The sequence below is a fragment of the Chaetodon auriga genome, chromosome 21 (genome assembly GCF_051107435.1).
Source record: "Chaetodon auriga isolate fChaAug3 chromosome 21, fChaAug3.hap1, whole genome shotgun sequence".
In the NCBI taxonomy this organism is placed as follows: Eukaryota; Metazoa; Chordata; class Actinopteri; order Chaetodontiformes; family Chaetodontidae; genus Chaetodon; species Chaetodon auriga.
Genome location: NC_135094.1, coordinates 14425801 through 14447685, shown reverse-complemented (window position 1 = coordinate 14447685; position 21885 = coordinate 14425801). Strand labels below are relative to the sequence as shown.

General features: G+C 45.4%; 1 protein-coding gene across 3 annotated transcripts in view; it reads left to right on the top strand.

The window, feature by feature from the left end:
* The window catches only part of nrp1a (neuropilin 1a), a 59916-nt gene extending 38409 nt beyond the window's left edge, over window positions 1-21507 (top strand). For 2 of the 3 annotated variants that reach the window (XM_076761359.1, XM_076761360.1), the window contains 11 exons: window positions 5001-5156; window positions 7124-7268; window positions 10941-11272; window positions 12586-12730; window positions 14957-15067; window positions 15779-15829; window positions 17757-17900; window positions 18023-18300; window positions 18423-18519; window positions 18630-18683; window positions 18802-21507. In XM_076761359.1, coding sequence (XP_076617474.1) covers window positions 5001-5156; window positions 7124-7268; window positions 10941-11272; window positions 12586-12730; window positions 14957-15067; window positions 15779-15829; window positions 17757-17900; window positions 18023-18300; window positions 18423-18519; window positions 18630-18683; window positions 18802-19088 — 1800 coding nt within the window. In that variant the 3' untranslated portion in view covers window positions 19089-21507. The remainder of the gene's footprint in view (window positions 1-5000; window positions 5157-7123; window positions 7269-10940; window positions 11273-12585; window positions 12731-14956; window positions 15068-15778; window positions 15830-17756; window positions 17901-18022; window positions 18301-18422; window positions 18520-18629; window positions 18684-18801) is intronic. The other variant, XM_076761361.1, reaches the window with a different exon arrangement.
* The last annotated feature ends 378 nt before the right edge of the window (window positions 21508-21885 follow it).

The window sequence follows — 21885 nt, the reverse complement described above, 5'->3', positions numbered from 1 at the left end:
AGACAACCTTTTATTTTATTAGAGTTGTTGCTCGACCCGTATATCCCTCTTTGTCAGGGAAACAGATGATCGGCGCATGGGAAGACATGCATAATTTAATGCCACCAAAGAGGTGTCGGGGGCTAAAAATAAACTGTAATTCTGTCAGGTGAATATTGTGATAAATGGAAGGTCGCGCAAGGAGCTCATAGGTCCTGCAGCATTTGAGTAATACAATTTTCATGAAAGGAGAATTAATTACTCTTTCAGGTAATGGAGCTCTTCCCAAAAGCTTCCGCTACCAAAGTACTGCAGGTGAAATTAGTGAACAGATTGCTGAAAACTGGTTTAGAAATCCTGCATCTGGGGCTACAAACACATCTCTGTCAGTTCTCAAAAATGTCAGCGGTCTCTCATTACCATACAAAGGACATTATAATCAGATTTTGTATGCAAAAATAAATAAATAAATAAATAAAAAAAACAGGTGACCAGAGGCTCTGCATCTCTGTGATGGCACGGATTGATTCCAGGCTATCTTCCTTCTGACGATGCCATCCTTTGAGATACACAAAGCGTTTCCAGATTGTTTCCTGTTTCCGGGGTCTCTGTCTGTGTCTACCAGCTGCTCTTTGACTTTGGAACACAGAGGAGCGCTCCCTCTTCTCTCACCTTCGGCATTTCTCTTGTTGTTTTTGGTGAGGGAAAACGAATAAACTCATTCCCCAGAGGCCTCGGTTATTCAGTCTGCAGCCCACACACACACACAGATGGGAGGCTATGTCCCCCCCTCTGTCGGAGAAGCACAGAAATGGATTTAAAAGAAAGTATCCGGTAAACTTCTCCGAGTCCGGATTGCTGCATACAACTTCTTGGCAACTCAATTATAAGCCAATCAAGCAGGGAGAGATAAAGCTGTTGAGACTTTGCCGTTTCTTGAGCCCCCCGTCCTTGTAAACCGCATGTCTCCTCACTGCACCCACGCAACAATGACGAGGCTTCAGCCTCAAATACATATCATGTGGCCTTACTGCACATCTGAGTCATACAGCACAGAGACAATACACTGAGTAGTGGATAGACCTAATGATCACGCCCACAGCTGCCACTGCTGTTGAGGGATAATTGGAAAATTATCTCTTCAAACTTGTACAAACACACATAAATACACAAATACACTGCCTGTCTGTCATGCCCCATCATTTATTCCCGCACTTACACCCATACACACGCCTCATTCAAATGCCTGATGTGGATTTCAGTGTGTTGATCTAATTGCATGCACACCAGGCTTTAACTGGCTGATGTTACAAGCCTGAGCACGACTAATTCTTTTTCTGCCTCTCTGGTTTCATTAGTGTGTGAAACGACTGGAGTCGTGTACACTGGCTGTTGTTAGGCAAGAGGCTTTTGAGTCATCAGTTTGCCTCACAACAGGAAGGTAGAACAAGCCTGAAACACACACATACAGGGAGTCAAACATATTTTGGACCATGCCAGAGCAGGAAAAATTTCTGGGAGACAAGGACATGTTGAAGTCCTGCCTACGTATCCGCCTGCTGTTGCTTTATGGAAAGACTCTGAGAAGTCTGGGTGATTTCTTACCCTGCCTGGCATGTTTATGGCTCAGAGTATGTGTGTCTCCTCAGATATGAGTTACTGTGCACCAGCATGCCCAGAATGTATAGTGTCGTTTGTCTATAGGTGGGCTTCAGTCCAAACACGCACTCTCATAGTAGAAATAATACGGTGAATGTAGAACAGACACAAGTTTCATTGTGTTAGATCAGCAAAGTCTCAAAATGCAGCACATCCCTGTAGAGGCTAAATTAGGAGTCATAATTCACACCTTTCTGCACAGTGATTAAATCAGCCATTAAGCATGATTCAGCCTTTCAGGGCTCAGTGACAAATTGTTTATCATCTGAGAGTGATTTATTTTCCCAAGATCCACGGTGCACTGCTTGTGATTTCTAAATGTTGGTTATTGGTTTACTCGTATAGGTCAGCGAGTGCTGTCCGTGGCTCTGGGATAAAAGGAGTCCCACTAGTAATCATTATCTGGGCCTGTTTGTTTTCACTGTGGTCTCTGTGGTGTGGGACGGACTGTGCTTTACATCCAAGCGTCCTGGCAGCTCGTCTTCTCTCCCTGACCCGTGTAACCCCGATGTGTTAGCGCAGTCTCTGCCTCGATCCTCCGCCTCCAACAAGCAGCCATTAATAAATCATGCTTTGCTCATTACCCAGGCCCTGTTATCAGCTCGTGTCTGTGAAATTGATCTAGTCTGTGCACTTCTTCACCAGAGACCCCATGCTTCTGTCCTTCACATCTTCCAAGGCATCACTGTCAGAGCCTGGCTTGTTTCCCCTCCCGACCTTCTCCTCTTCAGTCTCCTCTTCTTCTTTCCTCTTTTCCATTCCTCCCAAACTCTTTCATCATTTTTCCCCTTGTCACACGCCATCACAGCTTGCCCTGATGCCAGTTTTGGACTCAAGTCGCATATATTCAGTATCATTAAATTTGAGATTTTGTGCCAAAACTTTAAAAAATTACAATAATTCTGTTTGCCCCAGCATCCCTGAGGTTTGCGTGGCCCTAAAACTATTGAACCACAAGTGATGAGAATATGTTAAAGTTAGAGCACCACACCCAATGGCAGAGAACCCCCTCAAGAAATTGCTACCCTTTAAATAAAAACATTAATTTGCAAAAAAAAAAAAAAAAAAAGAAAAACCTTTCCAGCTGGCCCTGAATATTGATTAAAGTCATATATCAGGCCAACCCTCTTCAAAGCACCCATATTTCAGCATACTCAGGTTCTGAGATTGTTTGAGTCTGAGCACCCATGAGTGTTCCCAATTAGCCCCGCCACTCATTTCATTCCCAGAGGCTCTTCTCCATTACACCTAATGAGATCCGTTCAGAGAAAACATCCCACGGCCAAGTCTTCCTATTAGACCTTTTTTATGTGAGCCTTTTCAGTAAGCCGCTTTGCCATTGGTCCAGAGTGGAAATGAATCAGGCTGGCCATTTGAAGACAGACGTTAAAGACCTGCCTGGGCTAATACACGCCGGAAAAGGCCTCACTGCCATCCGCTATGCTTTCTGCATCCAGCGCTGGCACATATGGCCGTTTACCCTGCAGAGGAGAATTCAGCTCCTGCGTTATTAAATGGGAACCATCTGAAGCTGAAAGGATTTGATTTTGTCTCTATTTGTGGACCCAAAAGAAATCTAGGACTTACTGTATAAGCCCCTTGAGCCTGTAGACAGGAACAAAAGTATTCTGTCTCTGTATGTGACTGTCTTTTTTGTTAGGCTCCATCCATCCAAATCCTTTGAGTAGCCAAGAGAGGGTGAGAGAATAGCTTGGTGGAACCTCATTTATTGCTCCCATCTGTTTATGTCTTTTTACTTCTGGAAGTGAATACGAGGGGCAGGAATGACCAGCATTCTGTGGCATGCAGATGTTCCTTTCCTGCTCTCTGCTGCGAGTCATTAAGTGTGCCACAGCGTTTTATGTAAGGTTGGCAGACAAAGCTGGCTGGCTCTCTGTGTGTGGAGCTCTATGGAGAATTCTGGAGGCAGATCACCCTGGATTTAATTTTCTAAAATATGTGCACGCTTCTGTTTCTGTCTGCTCACGCTCACATAAAGGATTTCACTGTTGTCGCTCTCTCTTGCACGCCCTTGCACACGCACATACCGATGATCTCCTCTGCGTCGATTCAGTAATCCACTCAAGACTCTGGTCGGCATCCATCAGAACCCGAACCCATCTCACGTCAACATCAAAGGGCTCGTCTCTCATCGTGATCTGGAAACCTGCTCCACCAACGCCCCGGCTTGCCGCATCCCTCCCGCGTTTTAGTGGCGTCTGCACGCAACTCCATTACTCCTCATTAACGTCAGCTCAGCCTGTCAAAGACGGTGTTATCGCCTGTTAAAATTAAGCATGCCGCTTCATACACCGAGGAGTTAGCATTCCTTTTAAAGCCTTTCAGTTTCACACCGCACACACGCTTTTCCTGCGTTATGGATGAAGGGATGGCGTTGCGGGGTTAAGTAGCCACCACAGAGGTCAAAGGGAGTCAATTTGTCTTCACTGGTGGTTGAAAAATTCCATGTGTGTCTCAAAGCTAGCAGCAGCTGATCTCACCTCCAGGCCCTTACAGTCTCAATGAAGTTAGCCAACAGACAGCAGCATTAACATCATCAAAAGTCAGTTTGAGGCTGTTCTTACCACAGGAACAAAAGCCAGAAGACTGTGTCTGTGTGTGTTTTCCCGTCCCTGGCAGCGATGGTCATGGTTGTGAACAGGCACGGTGGTTGGCTGTGCTGTCTGCCCAGCATCAGCTCTCAATGCAGCACACACAAGAAAAAATATAAATGCTACAGACTGCAGAACACCCAGACGCTCACTCACGTGCCTCTCTGACCCCACCGCCCCTGGTTGTCTCCTTGTGAAAATATAATAGCCCCCAGTAATGTACCACAGTTCATGATTACTTTATAAAGCCCTGCATATTTTAAAGGCACAATATTTGATATTCAATCTGTATCTCTCTTTCCTCCTGGCCAGTTTTGATAATGTGATTGCAGACCCCGCTCTATTCAACATTCACTTTTATCCAATAAGCTCTTGTCTCCCATCTCAGGAAATTAAGTTGTCATCCTGTGTCTCTTTCATTAATGTGAATATCATTTCATTGCTGTTTATTAAATTCCAGGTAGCAGCTGATGAGACTATAGCCAGAGGTGATTCTAATAGTGGGGTTATATTTTTAACTCTCCACCATGTCAGTGCATTATTAATACCAACCAAGCACTGAAAGCCTTTTCTGCAAACATTATTCATGCATTTGAACAGGCAAAGAGCACTATGTTTCAGCTCTATCAGCTCCAGTTAATCAGCATTCTGTCAGTCTTGTCATTCTTCCAGCTCTTGTGGCATTTTCTCATGATATATCATTTTCAGCAGCCTTTTCTCAGTTGTCTCCACTCTCTCCACCCTCCACAGGTGGATCTCGGATTCTTGCGCTTCGTCTCTGCCATCGGCACCCAGGGCGCCATTTCCCAGGAGACCCGGAGGATTTACTTTGTCAAGTCCTACAAAGTGGATGTCAGCTCTAATGGAGAGGACTGGATCACTTTGAAGGAAGGCTCCAAACAAAAGGTAGGAGACGCTATTCCTCAACTTTTGTTTGATGAACAAAATGGTGGTCTAATGACATCATCTCTAGGATCTATGTTATGAGGTTAACTTACTTTGCAGTGAAAAAGGTGAATTTATGTGTTTGTAGATGCTTTTACAACCCCTAACCCTACAACTCTCTTGTCAGAGCAAACTAGATAATAAAAATAGTTTATTTTTGCATCTGTCTAACCAGTGACTGGTAACAAAAGCCACCCCCGAACTTGCGCTGCACTTGGAATATCCCATCTTGGTAAAGCAGCCAGCTGAATTGAATTGTGGTCTGATCCAAGTCGCCTTTGAGCTCTACAAAAGGGGGAATACCCAGTTATATGTACTTGGGTCTCTGTCTCCTAGCATGCAATTATACTCTTTCCTTGGTATGGTAATATACCCAGCGTCTGTATAAGTGCATGGTATTTTGAGCACAGACTGCGGTGCTAATACAGCACTTCAGTCATATAGGGAGGATTATGTAAGGAATGTTGCCCCTGTTTTATGTCATGTACCCGTCAACTTGCCATAAAAGAAACAGGGATGACAAAAGACTTGACAAACAACAGTTAAAGGGGAGCGAAAGAAACATGTCATGTTTGAGCAGCTGGTAGAGGTGTGTCCAGGAGAGAGGGAAAAGAAGAAAAAGGAAGGGAGGGGTGGCATGCTTGACCGGAGCATGACAGGCTGTAACCATTGACTGCTGATCAGCCTGTCAAACAGACCAGGTTTTGTCCATCTGGAGGCAAACACACCCTCCGCTCTGGGTGTCCAGAGAGTCACACAGACATGTGTGTGTGTCTGACAGCTCTGAGTGTGTGACATGTAAATACCACAAAGCGAGGCCGCAAGTGGAACAAAAAAGTTCTCGACAACAACAGAGCATCCAAACAAGCGTGTTTGTGCTATATTGTACACATGCCCCTGGGCCTGACTATTTTATGGTCTGTCTGAAGTACACAGTCCCTTCTGTAAAGTGGGGGCTTTGGTAAGCCTGGCCTGTGTTTTTCCAGACTCTAAAGTGCTTTTTGTGCAGAGGGACACCATTTGCTACATGCTGAGCCTGCAGTTTAGCAGCCTAGCGCAGCTCTGGAAAAAGCCACTTTACAGTTAGCGAGTAGAGAAGAGACCTGGCGTGACATTTAAGAGAGTGGATGACTTGGTTGCAGGGTCCCTTAGTGACGTGGTTGACAGGTATTGCTCAGGGACTGGGTTGCAGAGGGGTATGGACTAATGGGTCAGCCTTGTTGGTGTTTTGGTAAAATTGTCATTTTTCTGTCTGTCCGTCGTGCTCCTCTCAGCTGGGTTCCTCTCTGCCCCATAGCTGCTCTGTCAGGGGGGTCAGGAGGTCATATGGTCACTGGTGTGATTCAGTTACACAGAGTGAACTGTGAGGGACTGTGGGGAGTTGTTTTGCTGGGTGGCCAGCCGCTTCGTATGGTGCTAGTAAACTGTCAACTGACCCCAGGGGAGAATAGTGACATCTCTGACCTTTAAACAAGACACTGCAGTAAAACCTGGAACTAGAGGACAGAAAAAGGCAACCTTGAGCAAGTCTGGTCTTGTCAGTGTTCCACATACTGACTCAGGTTTCACAGTCACGGGCCACGGCCTGCATGTGTCGCTACATGTGGCACAAGAGGAAGTGCTAGGGCCGGGTGACAGGGAAATAAATCTAATCAGTCTTAAAGTATGTGACCTTTGTCTAATGCTTTAAAGTTACACAGCAGATCAGCACAGATTTCCAACGCCGCCTGACTACCCTAACTCAATGCACACTAAGACCAATCGCTGAGCTCCTCACAGCATCGTAAACTCAATGAATGTGAATCTTCCCCTACCTTGGCTCTCTGTTTCTTGATTCAATGCGGCCAAGGTCTCACAGAAATTTCCACCGTGCGTCTCAGCTCAATATGCTCCGTCAATAATTTACTTTTCTTCTGCCTCTATCACAGGTTTTTCAAGGCAACACCAACCCAACAGACGTTGCCAAGACAATGCTGCCCAAAGCCACACTGACGCGCTTCGTCCGGATCCGTCCCGTTACCTGGGAAACAGGCATCGCTCTGCGCTTCGAGGTGTATGGATGTAAGATATCAGGTTGGTACTGCCTGGGATCGTCTCTGATCTGCATGCATACATACACACACATCTCAGCTCCATTCTTTGCTCACGGCTACCACTGAACACACACAACTTTTTATATTCAAACTAAATGCTGAACAGTTTAAATAAAACAATCAGATTATGCCACTGAGTCTACTTCTGATTTCTGCATATGGCCCGGTGTTGGTTTAGCTCCCTTCTTGTTACTATATACAGTATTTGGTATTTCCTATCCTGACCCCAGTTGCCGAACGCCTCACTTCTGCCAGGTGTGAGATGATGCTGTATTTCTTTTAAGCCCTGCTGTAATGCTCAAGCAAGCTGCTGCATAAGAGGAGTGGCATATGAAGGAGGATTACCTATTTATGTTACCCCATGTTTAGATGTACCTCATTTAATATAGATGGAGCCAACAGCTGGCAGGCAGAGAGAGCTGGAACTGGGTGGGATCTATATGGTCCCATCCCTCCAGCTGATCTGGTCTCAGCCGCCTCTTTTGCCACAGTCTGTCTTTTGCTTACAGAGCTTTGATTTTGGAAAAGCTCCTCTCATCTTTGGCTTTTTGTCGAAGTTATTTTAATGAGTGGTGTGTGTATGTGTGTGACTCACTTTCATATGGGTTTAGCACATCTGTTTGCATCTCTATGGGTTTATGAGCATGTGTATTGAATGTTAATTAGTGCTTGCTTGTGTGTTTTGTTCTTCTGCGCTTGGATAGAATATCTTACAAGGACAGGAAAAAAAATAAAAAATTCAGTGTTGTTAGTGCAGGATTAAGTTTTGGATTAAAGTTAGGGTCAGGATTAGTTTTAGCCAGCCAAATGTGCTCTTATGCAAAGTGTACAAGTGTTGTTGCTGTGCGTGCATGGAGTTATGTAGTTATGCATTACATATGCGTGGTTATTCATGTAATAGCAGAGACAAGGCACTGTGGGTACATCAGGGTTACAGCTGGGGCGTGTGTTTCGGGCCTGGGACCAGACCGCTGCACAGAGCGTAAACACATCACAGGATCGAAGTCACCACAGGGCCTCCGTGAGGACGTCAGCGCTCCTGGGTGCTCTGAAGACACTGCCAGCTCCACTGCATGCTAGCAGTGCAGTCGGAGAAAGAGAGAAATTGCGAGGCCCTTGAGGGCTGCATAAACTCGGTGACTCACTCCGTTCTACCTTGAGTTCGGAATCCCTGATACCAGAACTTTACTGAAAAACTTTTTGTGAAAGAAATATGGAGGGCTTTTATGGACAGCTCCACTCTTCCTGAAATGTGCCGCCATAGTAGCACCCTAAAGAGTGCACCAAAACATGACAGAAACTAGGGGTGTCGAGCAATGAGCTAGAGCAGACTGTTGCAAGGTGTTTTTCCCTAAATCATCATGGTCGCGTGCCGATGCTTACTTACTCATTAATAAAAAGATCCACCGCCCTGTTGTTTGTAAATATGCCATGGTATATAAATATCTCCAATGTACCACTGAGGCTCCACCCAAAGCCTGAATGTGGCCCATATGGCCATGTATCACCATCGACACGCTTACAGTCCACAAACACGCACATACGTACACACATGTTTGTCCCTCTGGGTGTGTCATTGCGTGCGTGCCATCTCTGAAGCTTCTGTGATTGCAGCTGAATTCGATTAAGAGCTCCAGATGAGCCGGGGAGTTCACCCAAGTGTCTAAAGTCAGATCAGACACACACACATACACTCTCAATCACACACATGTACCTTTCATATCCTCCCACTTCAAAGGCGGTCAGTGTGCAGTCCCTTGGCTTTGCTCTACCAGAGGCGAGCTCCTATGATCGCTCTCAAACAGATCTTGGCGAAAAATGAAAGAAAGCAGGAAGAAAAACCCTGAAAACAGTCAAGAGGCTTCCACGCTGCCAGCGTTTGTTCCTTGAGCTCTGATTTTCTAGAATGCAGGACCAGAGATGCGTCTCATTCCGTGAACTGCATAGGAGCTGCTTTAGATAACGAGGGAGAGAAAGACGAGTCTGAATGCGGTCTTGTTCTCCAAGTCTTTGCTCACTTTTCCCACATGCAGCTACACTCTTGAGTCCAGCAGCAGTACAGTGCGCACTTTGTCTCGTACAAACACAGAAGATGTCCGGATTTAGCTCCCCGTGGGAGCCAGATAGTAAACATGTTATTGTTTACCACAGACTCCTGACTCAGTGTCTTGAGATTAAGTTTTGGAGGAAGGTTAGGAAGAGACAGACAGGAAGATTAATACCAAATTCAAGCTGCTGTCACACTTCTGCAACACTGAGGAAACTTCTGTGAGTTCCAGTGTTTTATACTTGATTTGACAAACTGCAGAAGTGTGTCCGCAGAAATACATGGCACCGGCATCGGCATATTTTACTCCTTGAGGTGTTTCAGAAGTGTATAATATTTATTGATGATATGCTCTTTGAGCTAAAGCAAAAAATTGTACCATTAACCTTTTAGCACTCACTGTTACACCCATTGCGCACAAGAGCTGTGAAGAAATTTCACAGACTGCTAGCAGCATGAATGTTCCCTTAATATGAACAAATAATATATGTATCTATAGATTGGACTCCTTTTCAGCAATTGTGATCATTTTCAGGAAGACTGCCAAAAAACATGCCAAGAAAAATACATCAGATTCAATTCACAGCAGGGTATACAACTGAAATCTTCAGAAATATACTGTATCCCTACCTTCAGTCTCACAGTATAATAAATCCTTGAAAATGCAATGTCCTAATTCAATGTAAAACCAATATATCTGTTTGTTTTCTCTCTTACGTGGACCACCTGCAAAAGGGGGGTTGACTAAACACAAAAACTGCCACTGGTGCCCAAAAATTTGTACTTTGTGAATTAGAAACGTTCATCAGGTTGTGGGGTTCGTTCTGAAAAGTTAAAAAAGATCAGGTTTAAAAAGCTTCCAAGCTGTAGCAACAAGTTGCTTTCCTGTTCAGCTCTTGATATGGAGGGATGGCATCAAGAAGAAAAGAAAAAGAAAACAGCTGTCTCCTCTTGGAAACGAATGGGAAACACATCCAAAGATGGTGAAATGTACAGAGTTAGGACAGGGTAAGATCAGAGAAGTAGAATGAAAGGAGAAGAAAGTTTGAAAATGTGGACAGGAAACAACAAGGTGTTAAAAGACACAGTCCCACAGATGTTGACAGCTGTGAAGCAGAAGGTAGATGAGTGCAGCAGCAGATAAAACACAAAGAGAATGTGTTTTTGTGTGCGAGTATATGGGAGTCTATAGAGGGAGGAGGGGGTGGATAAGGGAGATGAAAAGAAAAAGCGCTCCCAGAATGCAGGACGTGGAAGCACCAACCGAGAGGAGGGTTTTAATTGGCTGCCTGGAGACAACCGCTTCAGGCAGAGGAATTAGTATGCATGAGATCTGCAGACAGAGAGAGAAAGAGAATAGAGGGAGAGATCAGAGTAACATCACAAAGAGTTTGGGGAATTGTCCTCCTCACTTTGACTTTCACTCCCCCTGTTGCCCCTATATGAACCTGAAACTCACCAAACTAGACTTGTGGCATGGTAAACGATGTTGAACATCAAGCCTTTGGATACAGATCAAGTCGTTTTGTACCCATCATCGCTGCAGGTTTTCATCAGCTGGTATCAAAAAGCTAAGCACCTTTTGCTGTGCCTTTTGTCTTTCAGAGTACCCGTGCTCGGGCATGCTGGGCATGGTATCAGGTTTGATCACTGACAACCAGATCACTGCATCCTCCCACACGGACCGCAACTGGGTACCAGAGAACGCTCGCCTGCTCACCAGTAGGACAGGGTGGACCCTGCTGCCCCAGCCCCAGCCCTTTACCAGTGAATGGCTACAGGTAGATCTTGGTGAGGAGAAGCTGGTGAAGGGGTTGATCATCCAGGGTGGGAAGCATCGTGAGAACAAAGTGTTCATGAAGAAGTTCCGCCTCGGCTACAGCAACAACGGCTCCGACTGGAGGATGGTGTTGGACACCAGCGGGAACAAGCCAAAGGTGAGAGGTTTTCTTTGCATGTCTTTTGTTAATCATGTGCTGCAGTGCCGTTGAACAATGCTGAAGGATATCCAGAAACACTGTTCTGTTCTGCTAACAGAAGCATAACCTTAGCCAAAGAACCCTGAATGCTTTCTTTATATTTAGGCTTTCATCATACTTAGGTAGTTCTTTCAAGGAAATGTTTTGGAATTGATGGTTTGACTCCTGACACAAACCAAAAGATTTGATTTTAAAATGATTTGGATACGTACTTCAAAAAATGTTTTAGTCAGTTTTCACCAGAGCATTGTGCCTGGCAGTTGTGAGCCATTAAGCAGTCATTGCGAGTCAATTTCAGCAGTGTTTTGAATCACATTAGGATAAGCATCTCAAGTCTCTCAGAGTCCTTTCCCACTTCTCTCCACCTGCTTTGTATTCTGCACCACACGCGGCGTTCAACCCTTTCAGTGGATAGTGAAACCTCTCCGGAGAGGAAGGAGGAGTGAAGGGAGTCAGGGGAAAACAGGGGAGGAAAGACGAGACAGGAAAGAATACGCAACATAGTGAAGTGACCCACGATTTATCTGCCAGTGTCACAAGAAGACGCACGCCGACACTCCGCTCAGTGCACGCACACGCTTACACACAAAGAATGTATATATACAAGCACATACACAACCTGCAACAGCTCGTCCCCAATTACAAGCGTCCCTGACAGGGCATAAATCTGATCCAGATGGGCTGATGGTTGATTTATGAAGGGAGTAAGGAGGATCCATATCCCCCTTGTCCTAGTTAGCCGCCTCTCTCCCCTCGCCTGAGAGGTTCCCAGCATCTAAGCTGTACCAGGTTCCTTCACGTGATCATACCCATTAGTCCACTTCCATCAATCCTCTATCTCCTCCTTTGCTTGCATCTCTTGCACCCTCATTTTTCGTTCTTTTATTTTTTTTTTGTTTGCCGAGGATCTGAGGCAGTGTTGAAGGAGCCCAAAGTTGCCTTTGACAGAGTAGTGTGTCATGCTGTCTTTTCCACTGGCCCCCTGCATCACTTGCCTAAGCTGTGCTTTAGAAGTCAGGAAGATGAGAGCGATCTTGGTCATCTTCTGTTCTTTCCTGATATCTTTCCACCTACCCAACACATGCCATCCCTCCACCCCATTTCTCTTTGTTAAAAGGCAGGAATAAGTCTGCCTCAGGGTATCTGCGTTTGGAGAGCTGCATCGGTCAAACTCCTCACAGTGACATTACCAGCAATACTGGCTCTGTCTTTTTTCACTCACTCTTTCCTCTGTCCCTCATCCTTCCACTGTCTCTCCTTTTCCCTGCAAGATATTTGAAGGGAATAGCAACTACGACACTCCTGAGCTGAGGACGGTGGAGCCCCTCCTGACCCGTTTCATCAGAATTTACCCAGAGAGGGCCACTCCTGCTGGCATGGGCCTTCGACTGGAGCTCCTTGGCTGCGAAATTGAAGGTAAGTCGCAATTCCAGTTACAACTATTAAAATCTGTTGCGTAGTCTGTGCTCTATCATCAATGACATTTCTACCTATGGTGGTGACATTTCTGCCTGTGGTGCTTTCTACCAGTAATGGTGTTTCTACCAGTCATGACAAAGTTACTACCCAGGGTGAAACCTCTTTTCCCACGCTGATGACATTTCCAGCTGTGGTGATGCTTTTAACTAGGGCAATGAAATGTTCTCTTCCTGTTGTTGATGTCACTAAACTCGGCCATTAAGTCTAACATTTTAAGTCAGAATATCAATTTTCTAGCCACACTGACAACCATACTGGGCACACCTTGACTCAGTGCAGTGCATTTACATGACACAGGTGAGCCATCTATCATCCCAACTAATAGCATGGCTGTAAGTAGCTTGCCTCACGTCTTTGCCATCGTTGGGGTTATTTAAAGATGTGCGTGAGGGCTCCCTGTGTTGAGCCCACAGCTGTCCAGCTCCTGCTCTTTATCCCTACAAGGGACAGTTGTCTTGTCTCCCTGTTACATCAAAGCTGCCTCCATAGATAGCCATTTGGAGAGGGGATCAAATGAAAACCCACCTGGCCCAGTAGGATTATTGCAGCCTGGCCCCCATCGCACTCTTCCCAACCCCTGCATCGCTTCTTCTTTCTTCTTTCAAAGGGCTGCACACACTTTGCTATCTTTGAAATTGCCCCTATTTTTTTTTTTCAAACTCTATATCTCTCTCTCACAAAGCTGATGTAGCACAGAAACAGCTCAGCGATATAAGAGTGTGTAGCACTAGCCCTAAGTGGATTTACATATTGGATTTCAGGGAGGCCCATTCTGTTGTAAGCCTCATGGACTCCCATCGGGAGCTTTAGTCAGACGATAATGCTTGTTTTCGGTGTTAATGCCAAACACACACACAGACATATACACACAGAGCAACCGCAATCACCCTGCCAAACATGTGGTTACAGGCATGTGTACACAATCACACACATACACAGGTGCTTGTACAAGTGTGTACAAGCGCGCGTGTGTGTGTGTGCATGGTGAGCCATAGCGGGAGGGCTAAATCCTCATTTCTGTGAGAGGCTCCCTTAACGCAGCGCTGACCCCGTCGCTGACCTTCCCCACCCTGAATCTGACAGGGGCTGATCTGCCTCATATTTCATCTGGCAGAGGGAGAGAACAAGAGCCTTGGCTCACACACATGCACATACATTCGCAATCTCACACACTGTACACATACATTTTTCAGGCCGGTTGCCCCTATCTGTCTATGTCTGCCTCTCCACATCTGTCCTCTTCCTTTTTCCTCCCTCTGCATTGGGGAAGCCCGATCATTACTCAATCAGTGTAAACACACACAAATGCACACACACCGCAGGACGGCTGTGCGGCAGCGAAGCGTGGAGCAGATCTAGGGCTGTGCCCACATCCAAGTGCAGCGGGCCATAATGATAGGGCACTGTGGCAGCCAGGGGCCCTGCCTATAGCCAATCCCAAGCCCTGTTTATGCATCTTTGAGTTTCTGCTGCCCAAGCCCAAAGCACCATGCTCTAACTTCAATTCTATTTATACACCCACACCTCCACAGCATGATAAAAGGAGGGATGCTAATAGCTCAGGCCTAGATTGAAGCCCAGTGTGTAAGTGTGGGCAGAACATGCTGAGCTTATGTATACATATTTCATTGTTTTTCTATTTTAACTGTAAAGCATGCTGAAAAACTTCTTCAACACCCCATGCTAGCACTCCTTACATCTTCTTTCCTAAAAAAAAACTCAAAGTACGTTTACTCTAACACTCTGAACACACTGAGGGTTTGTTTATTTGAGGGTTATTCACTTCCAGATTATGATGACAGCTAGCTTTTGTCCCTATCATGTTTAAATGCAATTAGTGTAAGTCACTGCCAAGTGAATGTAATGTAATTTAAAACCCTGCAGCACTGACCCTCTAAGTCTCTCACCTCACATGTGTCACATGAGGGGAGAGCATGATCAGACGATGAGTGGAGCAAACATCAGGGATGTATTGTTATGCTAATTTTAATAGCTAATGATCCACATGACCTTACCTTCTCTAAACAGTAAGAGAAAACATAAAAAATGATGGTTCTTCACAAGGCCAGTAAAGCTCCACCCCTGTCCATCACTGCATTTCCATGTTCAGCTTGAATTCTAATCTATGTTGTCTCCTGTCTCTCTTCTTCCTAACCTTTACAGCTCCTACACTCCCGCCGACCACACTAGTCCCAAGCACTACTCCGTCGGACGAGTGTGACGACGACCAGGCGAGCTGCCACAGCGGCACAGGTGATGACTACGACGTGACAGGTGCTAACATCGCCCTCATGAGACTGCAAGCAAACCCCCTCTCCCCCTCTTGGTCTTCCTTCTGCTATGGCTCACACTCAGTCCGCTCCACTTTCCCAGCTCCACCGCTCTCTGTCACGCTTCGACTTGATGCCGTAGTTAATCTGCCATCTACTGTGCTCACTTGCACACACGCATGCATGCACCCACGTCCGTGCTGGCATGTAAGATCTAATTAGCTGCACCTGTAGCTCCCACCCCTCAGTCAGCCCCCCTCTTACCTCCACCTCTGCAAACTCACAAGAGAGGATTGTTGCACTCGCACCCAAGATCGCCAAATGTGCACATCCACACACACCTGCTTCCGAACCTTCCAGCAGCCTCTCTTTATCCTTTCATCTCTCACCTGCTTTGTCCTCCTGCGCCTTCTTTTCCACTCACTCCTCTTGGCCTCATTTCCCACTAACCCAGTAACTCTCTCACTGCTGCCTGCACTCCCCATTAACCAGCAGTCTCCAATGATGAGCATGGCACCGTCTCAGTCACGTGTTTTGAAAGTATTACATAAGTGTTTCATGGTGGATATACTGAAACAGGGCACTGAGAAGGAAGGGGAATACAAGGCATGTGTTGATTTGCTAAATTTAGCCAGCATGGATAGATTTAGTGCATGAGTTATTTGAAAAGAAACTCTTGCCAGGGTAGCCTAACCAGTGTGTTGTGTTGTGACAGGTGGTACCACAATGCCAGAGACCACTACTACTGAAGTGGATACCATCCCAGGTGAGCATGAAATGAATATATGTTCCATTTCCAAGTGCTGAATGTAATGTCTTCAAACTTAAAAAATGTTGTTTCTTTTTTATTAATTACCGTAGATTTATCAAGAAGCGTACCTTAGCTAATGATTGCCAGCTCAAGGCGGCCTCCTCTCCTCTGATGTGTGTCTGTTATTAAAGCTGATGATATGGCCCTGAGAGGCTCCTGCTGACAGGGTGAGGGAGGTTGTGTGATGCAGGGCTAGCTGATGATTAGCACTGGTGCTCTGTTGCTGCCATCTCAGCATAATCACTAATCACTGGGCCGACAGTGACACACACTGCACACACACTAAACAGGCACATATGCACACACACGCACACAAAATGCAAAATGCAAATGACCACAGGAAATGAGGTGTGCTTCGGGGTCATGTGAGCAGACGCACACATAGTGCTGTCTCCTATAGCGGGTTGATGAGGCAGCCGCCAGCTGAGAGACTGCGCCCCAGTCTGACCTTGGCTAATGGGCCATAGGCTCCACCTAGCTCCCTTCACTCTATCAGCTGACTCTGTGGTCTGTCTGCAGTCTGCTGGGGCACCAGCTATGGTAACAGATGAGAGCTGAGGTGCAGGTGTATGCTTGTGTATGCATATTTGTGTGTGTATGAACATAACGAAATGCCTGTGTGTAAACACTTATCTGTCTGACTTTTCATTTCTAGAGTCTCAAACCATGCATGCTAATCAGTTCTGTGTATTTGTGTGTGTGTGTGTGTGTCTGCTTCGGTGTGTGTGTGTGCGTGCCATGCAGTCTAATCTCAACGGACGTAGTTTCCGTTGGCATTTGGCTCGAAAAAGTCTTTTTTTTTCTTTTCATCAAATGGCCAAGTGAGTCATGTGGCTGTGCTTCTTATCCAGAGTTTGTTGGGAGCCTCAGTCAAAGGCTCCCAAGAATGGAAAAAAAAAGCCAAAGCCATTTTAATTGGGAATGGGATGTCTCGACAAAAAAAGTGGCTTGGCGTCTGAAATGTGGTTCCACATGGGAATTCCATCCTTTGTGTTTAATGGGTAAATAGAGTTGTTGCCTGCAGAAGCTAGTCAAAATCGTTCCCATTATTAAAGTGAATATTAGCTCATATATTCTGTCATTTGGAGAGCCACCTTGTTGTATCTCTAAAGGCATCTCATGCTGGAGTTTAAGGCCATGGCTAACGTCCCAAACATCTCACTTCCTTGGAAGTATTTCTTTATCCAATTTGAAAAACACTGAAGCCTGAGCTCCCACATATTTTCTTGCCTCTACTGAGGCTTCTTCAGCGCGGCATGTGTCCATGGGGGAATGTATTGTTGGAATGGGGCCCCGGCACTGTTACCATAGCTGTCTTCAAACCTCAAGTCTCTGCTCTCATTAAAATCCTGAACTCTCTGTGGGTTGCTATGAATGTTGCTTTCTCAACTGGACACCATGTCCAGACCCCATCCTCTTTTTCCCTTGTCCCTGTCTTTGTGCTGTGTCTGTTCTTGGTCTTCCTCTGTACCTTTCTTTATATACCCTGTTAGGTTCATTAAAAGAGATCATTAACTGCAGCCAAGAAATGAGGTCTACATGAGGTCTTTGCTGTCGGTTCACTCTTTTTCTCATGTTGGAGCCATAGCTCTCCTTCTGTCCCGGTCTGTTTCCCTCCTGGTTAGCTGTTTTTATCTCCTCCAGCTGTGGGACTCCCAGCTTATGTCCCGCAGTTCTTTGCTGCCCTCTAGTGCTTGTAGCTGGTCAGGATGAGTGGGTAAATCTCCAAAGTGTAGCCCGCAGTCATTCCATGACAGGCCCCCAGGTCATTGTTCAGCAAAGCTCAAAGCTCTTGGCAATTTCTCCTTTTGTAACAAGGAGGATGATGAAATGTGATTTCCTCTGATGCATCATCTTGACCTTTCTTCATCACATTTTGCAGCTTTTCTGTGGTTTGCCTGCGACTTCGGCTGGGCCAATGACCCGTCCTTCTGCAGTTGGACATCAGAGGACACTGGCTCTAGGTGGCAGATCCAGTCCAGCGGCACCCCCACCCTCAACACTGGACCCAACATGGACCACACAGGTGAGGCCACTGTAGGGTACCTCTGATTGGGCCGTACAAAAAATGTGTGACCTCCTGATGCAGTTTTCCTTTCAGCCTCACAGTTTTTATCTGTCAGTGATACAAGTTATTTCATCCGACAGGTGGATCAGGGAATTTCATCTACACCTTAGCAACAGGTCCACAAGAGACCGAGGTGGCTCGGCTGGTCAGCCCCGTGGTCAGTTCCCCGGACTCAGACCTGTGCGTGTCCTTTTGGTACCACATGTTCGGGTCACACATTGGCACACTGCATATCAAACAGCGCAAGCAGACAGTTGACGGACCGGCTGACATCCTGCTGTGGACGGTCAGTGGTCACCAAGGTAACCGCTGGAGGGAAGGTCGAGTCCTTGTGCCGCGCACCAACAAACCTTATCAGGTAAGTCAAAATTTATTGTCATTCAGCCTGTGAATTGTTTGGGCGTTTACCACTATATCTGTGCTTTTTCCATTGTGGGATTCAAGAAAAGGTTGCCAATAAGCCACTGGTCTTTTTTCAAGGTGGTGATTGAAGGTCTGGTGGACAGAAAGAGCTGGGGAGACATTGCAGTGGATGACATTAAGGTCCTCAATGGACTCAGCATGACGGAATGTAAAGGTGAGGCTTTCACTGGCGTTCAGTTCCTGATCTGAAATATGCCAACACAGATTTGATTGCAGCTTGTTTTCTTTCACCACTGGATGTAATTCGAATATCTGTTTGAACAGATCCTGACGTTCCCACTGAGCCAATGCTGCCAGAAGATCCTCTCAATGAAATCCGTAAGTCAGTTCACATGGATTATTTATTTAACGGTATCCCTTATTCGGAAAGATTTGAAAGAGTTTGTGATATAACCAGCATCTCATGCTCCTCTTCTGCTTCTGCCTCCCCCTCCAGTTGAAGAGATCACTGAATACCCTGACTTTGTGGAGACCAACCAGATCAGCGGAGCAGGCAACATGCTGAAGACGCTCGACCCCATCCTCATCACCATCATCGCCATGTCCGCCCTGGGGGTCTTCCTGGGTGCCATCTGTGGTGTGGTCTTGTATTGCGCCTGCTCACACGGAGGCATGTCGGACAGGAACTTATCAGCCCTGGAGAACTACAACTTTGAACTAGTGGACGGTGTCAAGCTAAAGAAGGACAAACTCAATGTACAGAGTTCATACTCAGAGGCGTGAGATGGGACTGAGTGCATTTGTGTGACTTTATGAGGTGCAGAGCTCGCAGAGCATGCACAAGACTGGCTGTAGGCATATCCTCTCGTATATCTGCGAGTAGGCAGGCTAAAAGGACTGCCAGCACCCTCAACTCGCTGGATGAGGGACAGGTTCAGGAACCAATGGGAGGTTTGGACTGATCTACGCTTTTCTCAGGAGCTGCAGTAAAAAGAACCTACCAGTAGGGGACACTGTGTACAAATACAATACAGAAAAAAAAAATATGTACAGATGATTTAGATGATATTTTAATTTTCTATTTTGATTTTCATTCATTTTTACAATCGGATGCTGGTGTTGAGACCAATTTATTAATAATGTTTAAAGTATTTATCGTTTTCTGGGAAAGAAATGTTTTTTTAATTATCAGTTCATGAAGGCTGTTGTTTATTTTCACGTTTTGAAAGAGACGTATCAAAATCGTAAATGAACCATATCCGGCAAAACTGTAGATTTGCCCCATGGTGTGGCATACAGGGTGTGCCCGTAACACGTGACCCTGAAACATGTACCCTTTCCCCTTTGATCTCTATCACTCTAAAGTGAGGGTCCCATTCATGGCAATGTATGGTTCTGACAGTGCCTTTAGTACATTTTGGTTGGCCTCCTCTGTTGATCTGGGTGTTTTTTACTGTACATGACTTAAGTTATGATGACAGGAAACAGGGGCACATTATCTTAGAAATACCTGCAAAAGAGGAAAACAATCTATCACAGCGCTTTGTTTTGTTTTGTTTTGTTTTGTTTTGTTTTTTTGTTGCTTTCTGTCCAAAACTCACACAGTGTAAATAAGTTTTAATATATTTTATTGCCCTTTTTAAAGAAAGTAAAAAGGAAAAAAGCTGCAGTATCCCTTTTTTCATGGGTTTGTGTGTGTGTAAATACAATCTCCTGACTGTTTTGTGGAAGGTGCAGTGTTATTGTTTTTAGTTTCAGATTATTTGCGTGATGCTGATATTACAGCGATTTTCAATGTGCATTCAAGCCATCTGTCACTGAAACAACCACTTCATGAAAAACCACCGAAGGACGAATGAGTCAAAAGGTAACAAGAAAAAAAAAAAAACAGCCGACACGATGAACTCTTCGCTGTCTTTCTCAACTGCTCTTTCATTTCTCCATCATATCTCTGCTGTGAGTTTGACCTGTCACCAGATTGTTTTCACATGGCTTCAAACACACTCATGTCAACGGCAGAGGAGGTGGTAAAACATAGAAAATGTCTGCCAGCATACCAAAAAACCAACAATCATCATTGCTTTGCTTTTTGCTCTAAACTCTAGATTAGCTTGTCACCTCCAAACGTCACTGTGGATTGTTCACTGAAGAAGTGCTATCTGGACAATGCAGCTTGAATGCACTTTGTTACTGATTCCCTCAATGATAGGAGCCTATTAAAAGAGGGGTAGACACACTAACTGAGGAATGGTGCTATCATTAATATAACCAGACGGATTTATCTCTTGATAAACTCAGTTTGTATTGTTCACATGCTGTATTGTAGCTTCAGGCCTGTCGGGCCGCAAAGAGTTTTACGTGTTTCACGTGTAGCAGCCATAACGTTGTGATGTCAGAGCTGATGTCATTAGGACGGGACACTGGTACAGCGGGGGTTCGAGTGGCGTCACCTGAATCAGGTCACCTGGCCTCCCCTCGGTGGCTTTACCAAAGGATGGTTGCCCCCTTCTTGTTCGCTGGGGGTTCTCACCAACACACAACATATTATAAGACCACAGCTCACCAATGGTCTTCACCCACGAAAGATTTGACTACTTGCTTTGCCCTGTCAGAACACCCCCCCCCCCCCCCCCCCAGAGGAAATCAAGAGGGGGAATGCAAGGACGCTTGTGGAGAAGAGCGATGTGTGACAACCTGTTTTTCTATCTCTTTTTAAGCTCAAAAGAAGTGCAAATGTCACCTCTATGTAAACTCTTCAAATCGCTGTTGGGGTCCTTGTTTGCAGATGGACGGATGGGACAATCCCACCACTTGACACTACAAGGGGAAGGGACCCTGTGTGAACTCTGTGTTAGATCAAGAGTATCAGGACACGGGGGCCCCAAGGGACTGGAAGTCGGTGGTTTTTCCGCACCACAATCAAACAATCAAAAACTTGATCCTGAGAAGGGTGACGTCTTTTACATCCGTGTGCTTTGTATGTCGTGCCGTGGTGAACACATTCTCAGCTTGTCCATTTCAGATTTGACCTCCCACTCCTCTCAACCTCTGCACCGTAGGGTCTGCGCTTTCATAGAGGACTGTAGCTCCAGCGACATCTGCTATATTAGAGAAAAAGGATACTGTAGCGTGGACTCGAAACAAACAATGTTGCACTGATAAATATATTTAAGAGGTTTATGTGTTTATAGCGTTCATTTGCAAAAAAAAAAAACAAAAAACAGAAGAATCTGAAAAACACAAAAAAACACGTGTTCATTTCTTTCATCTTTTATATATATATATATAGTTTCAGATTATGTGATATAATTCTGAAATGTAAAAATATTGAGATGTTTTCATTATTGAAAAAGGCAAAATAGATTTTCCAACAGTAATGCCCCCCCCCCCCCCCCCCCCCCCCCCCCCCACACACACACACACACACACAGACACACACACACACCATTTACATGGCATATTAACGCTTCGTTTTGTACTGTCATACAAATTTTGTGCAGATTTGTTTTGGGTTTTTTTTTTACAAGAACAAGAAAATAAGACTTTTATTTTCAATACTGCTTCTGTAATTTGCTGTTGT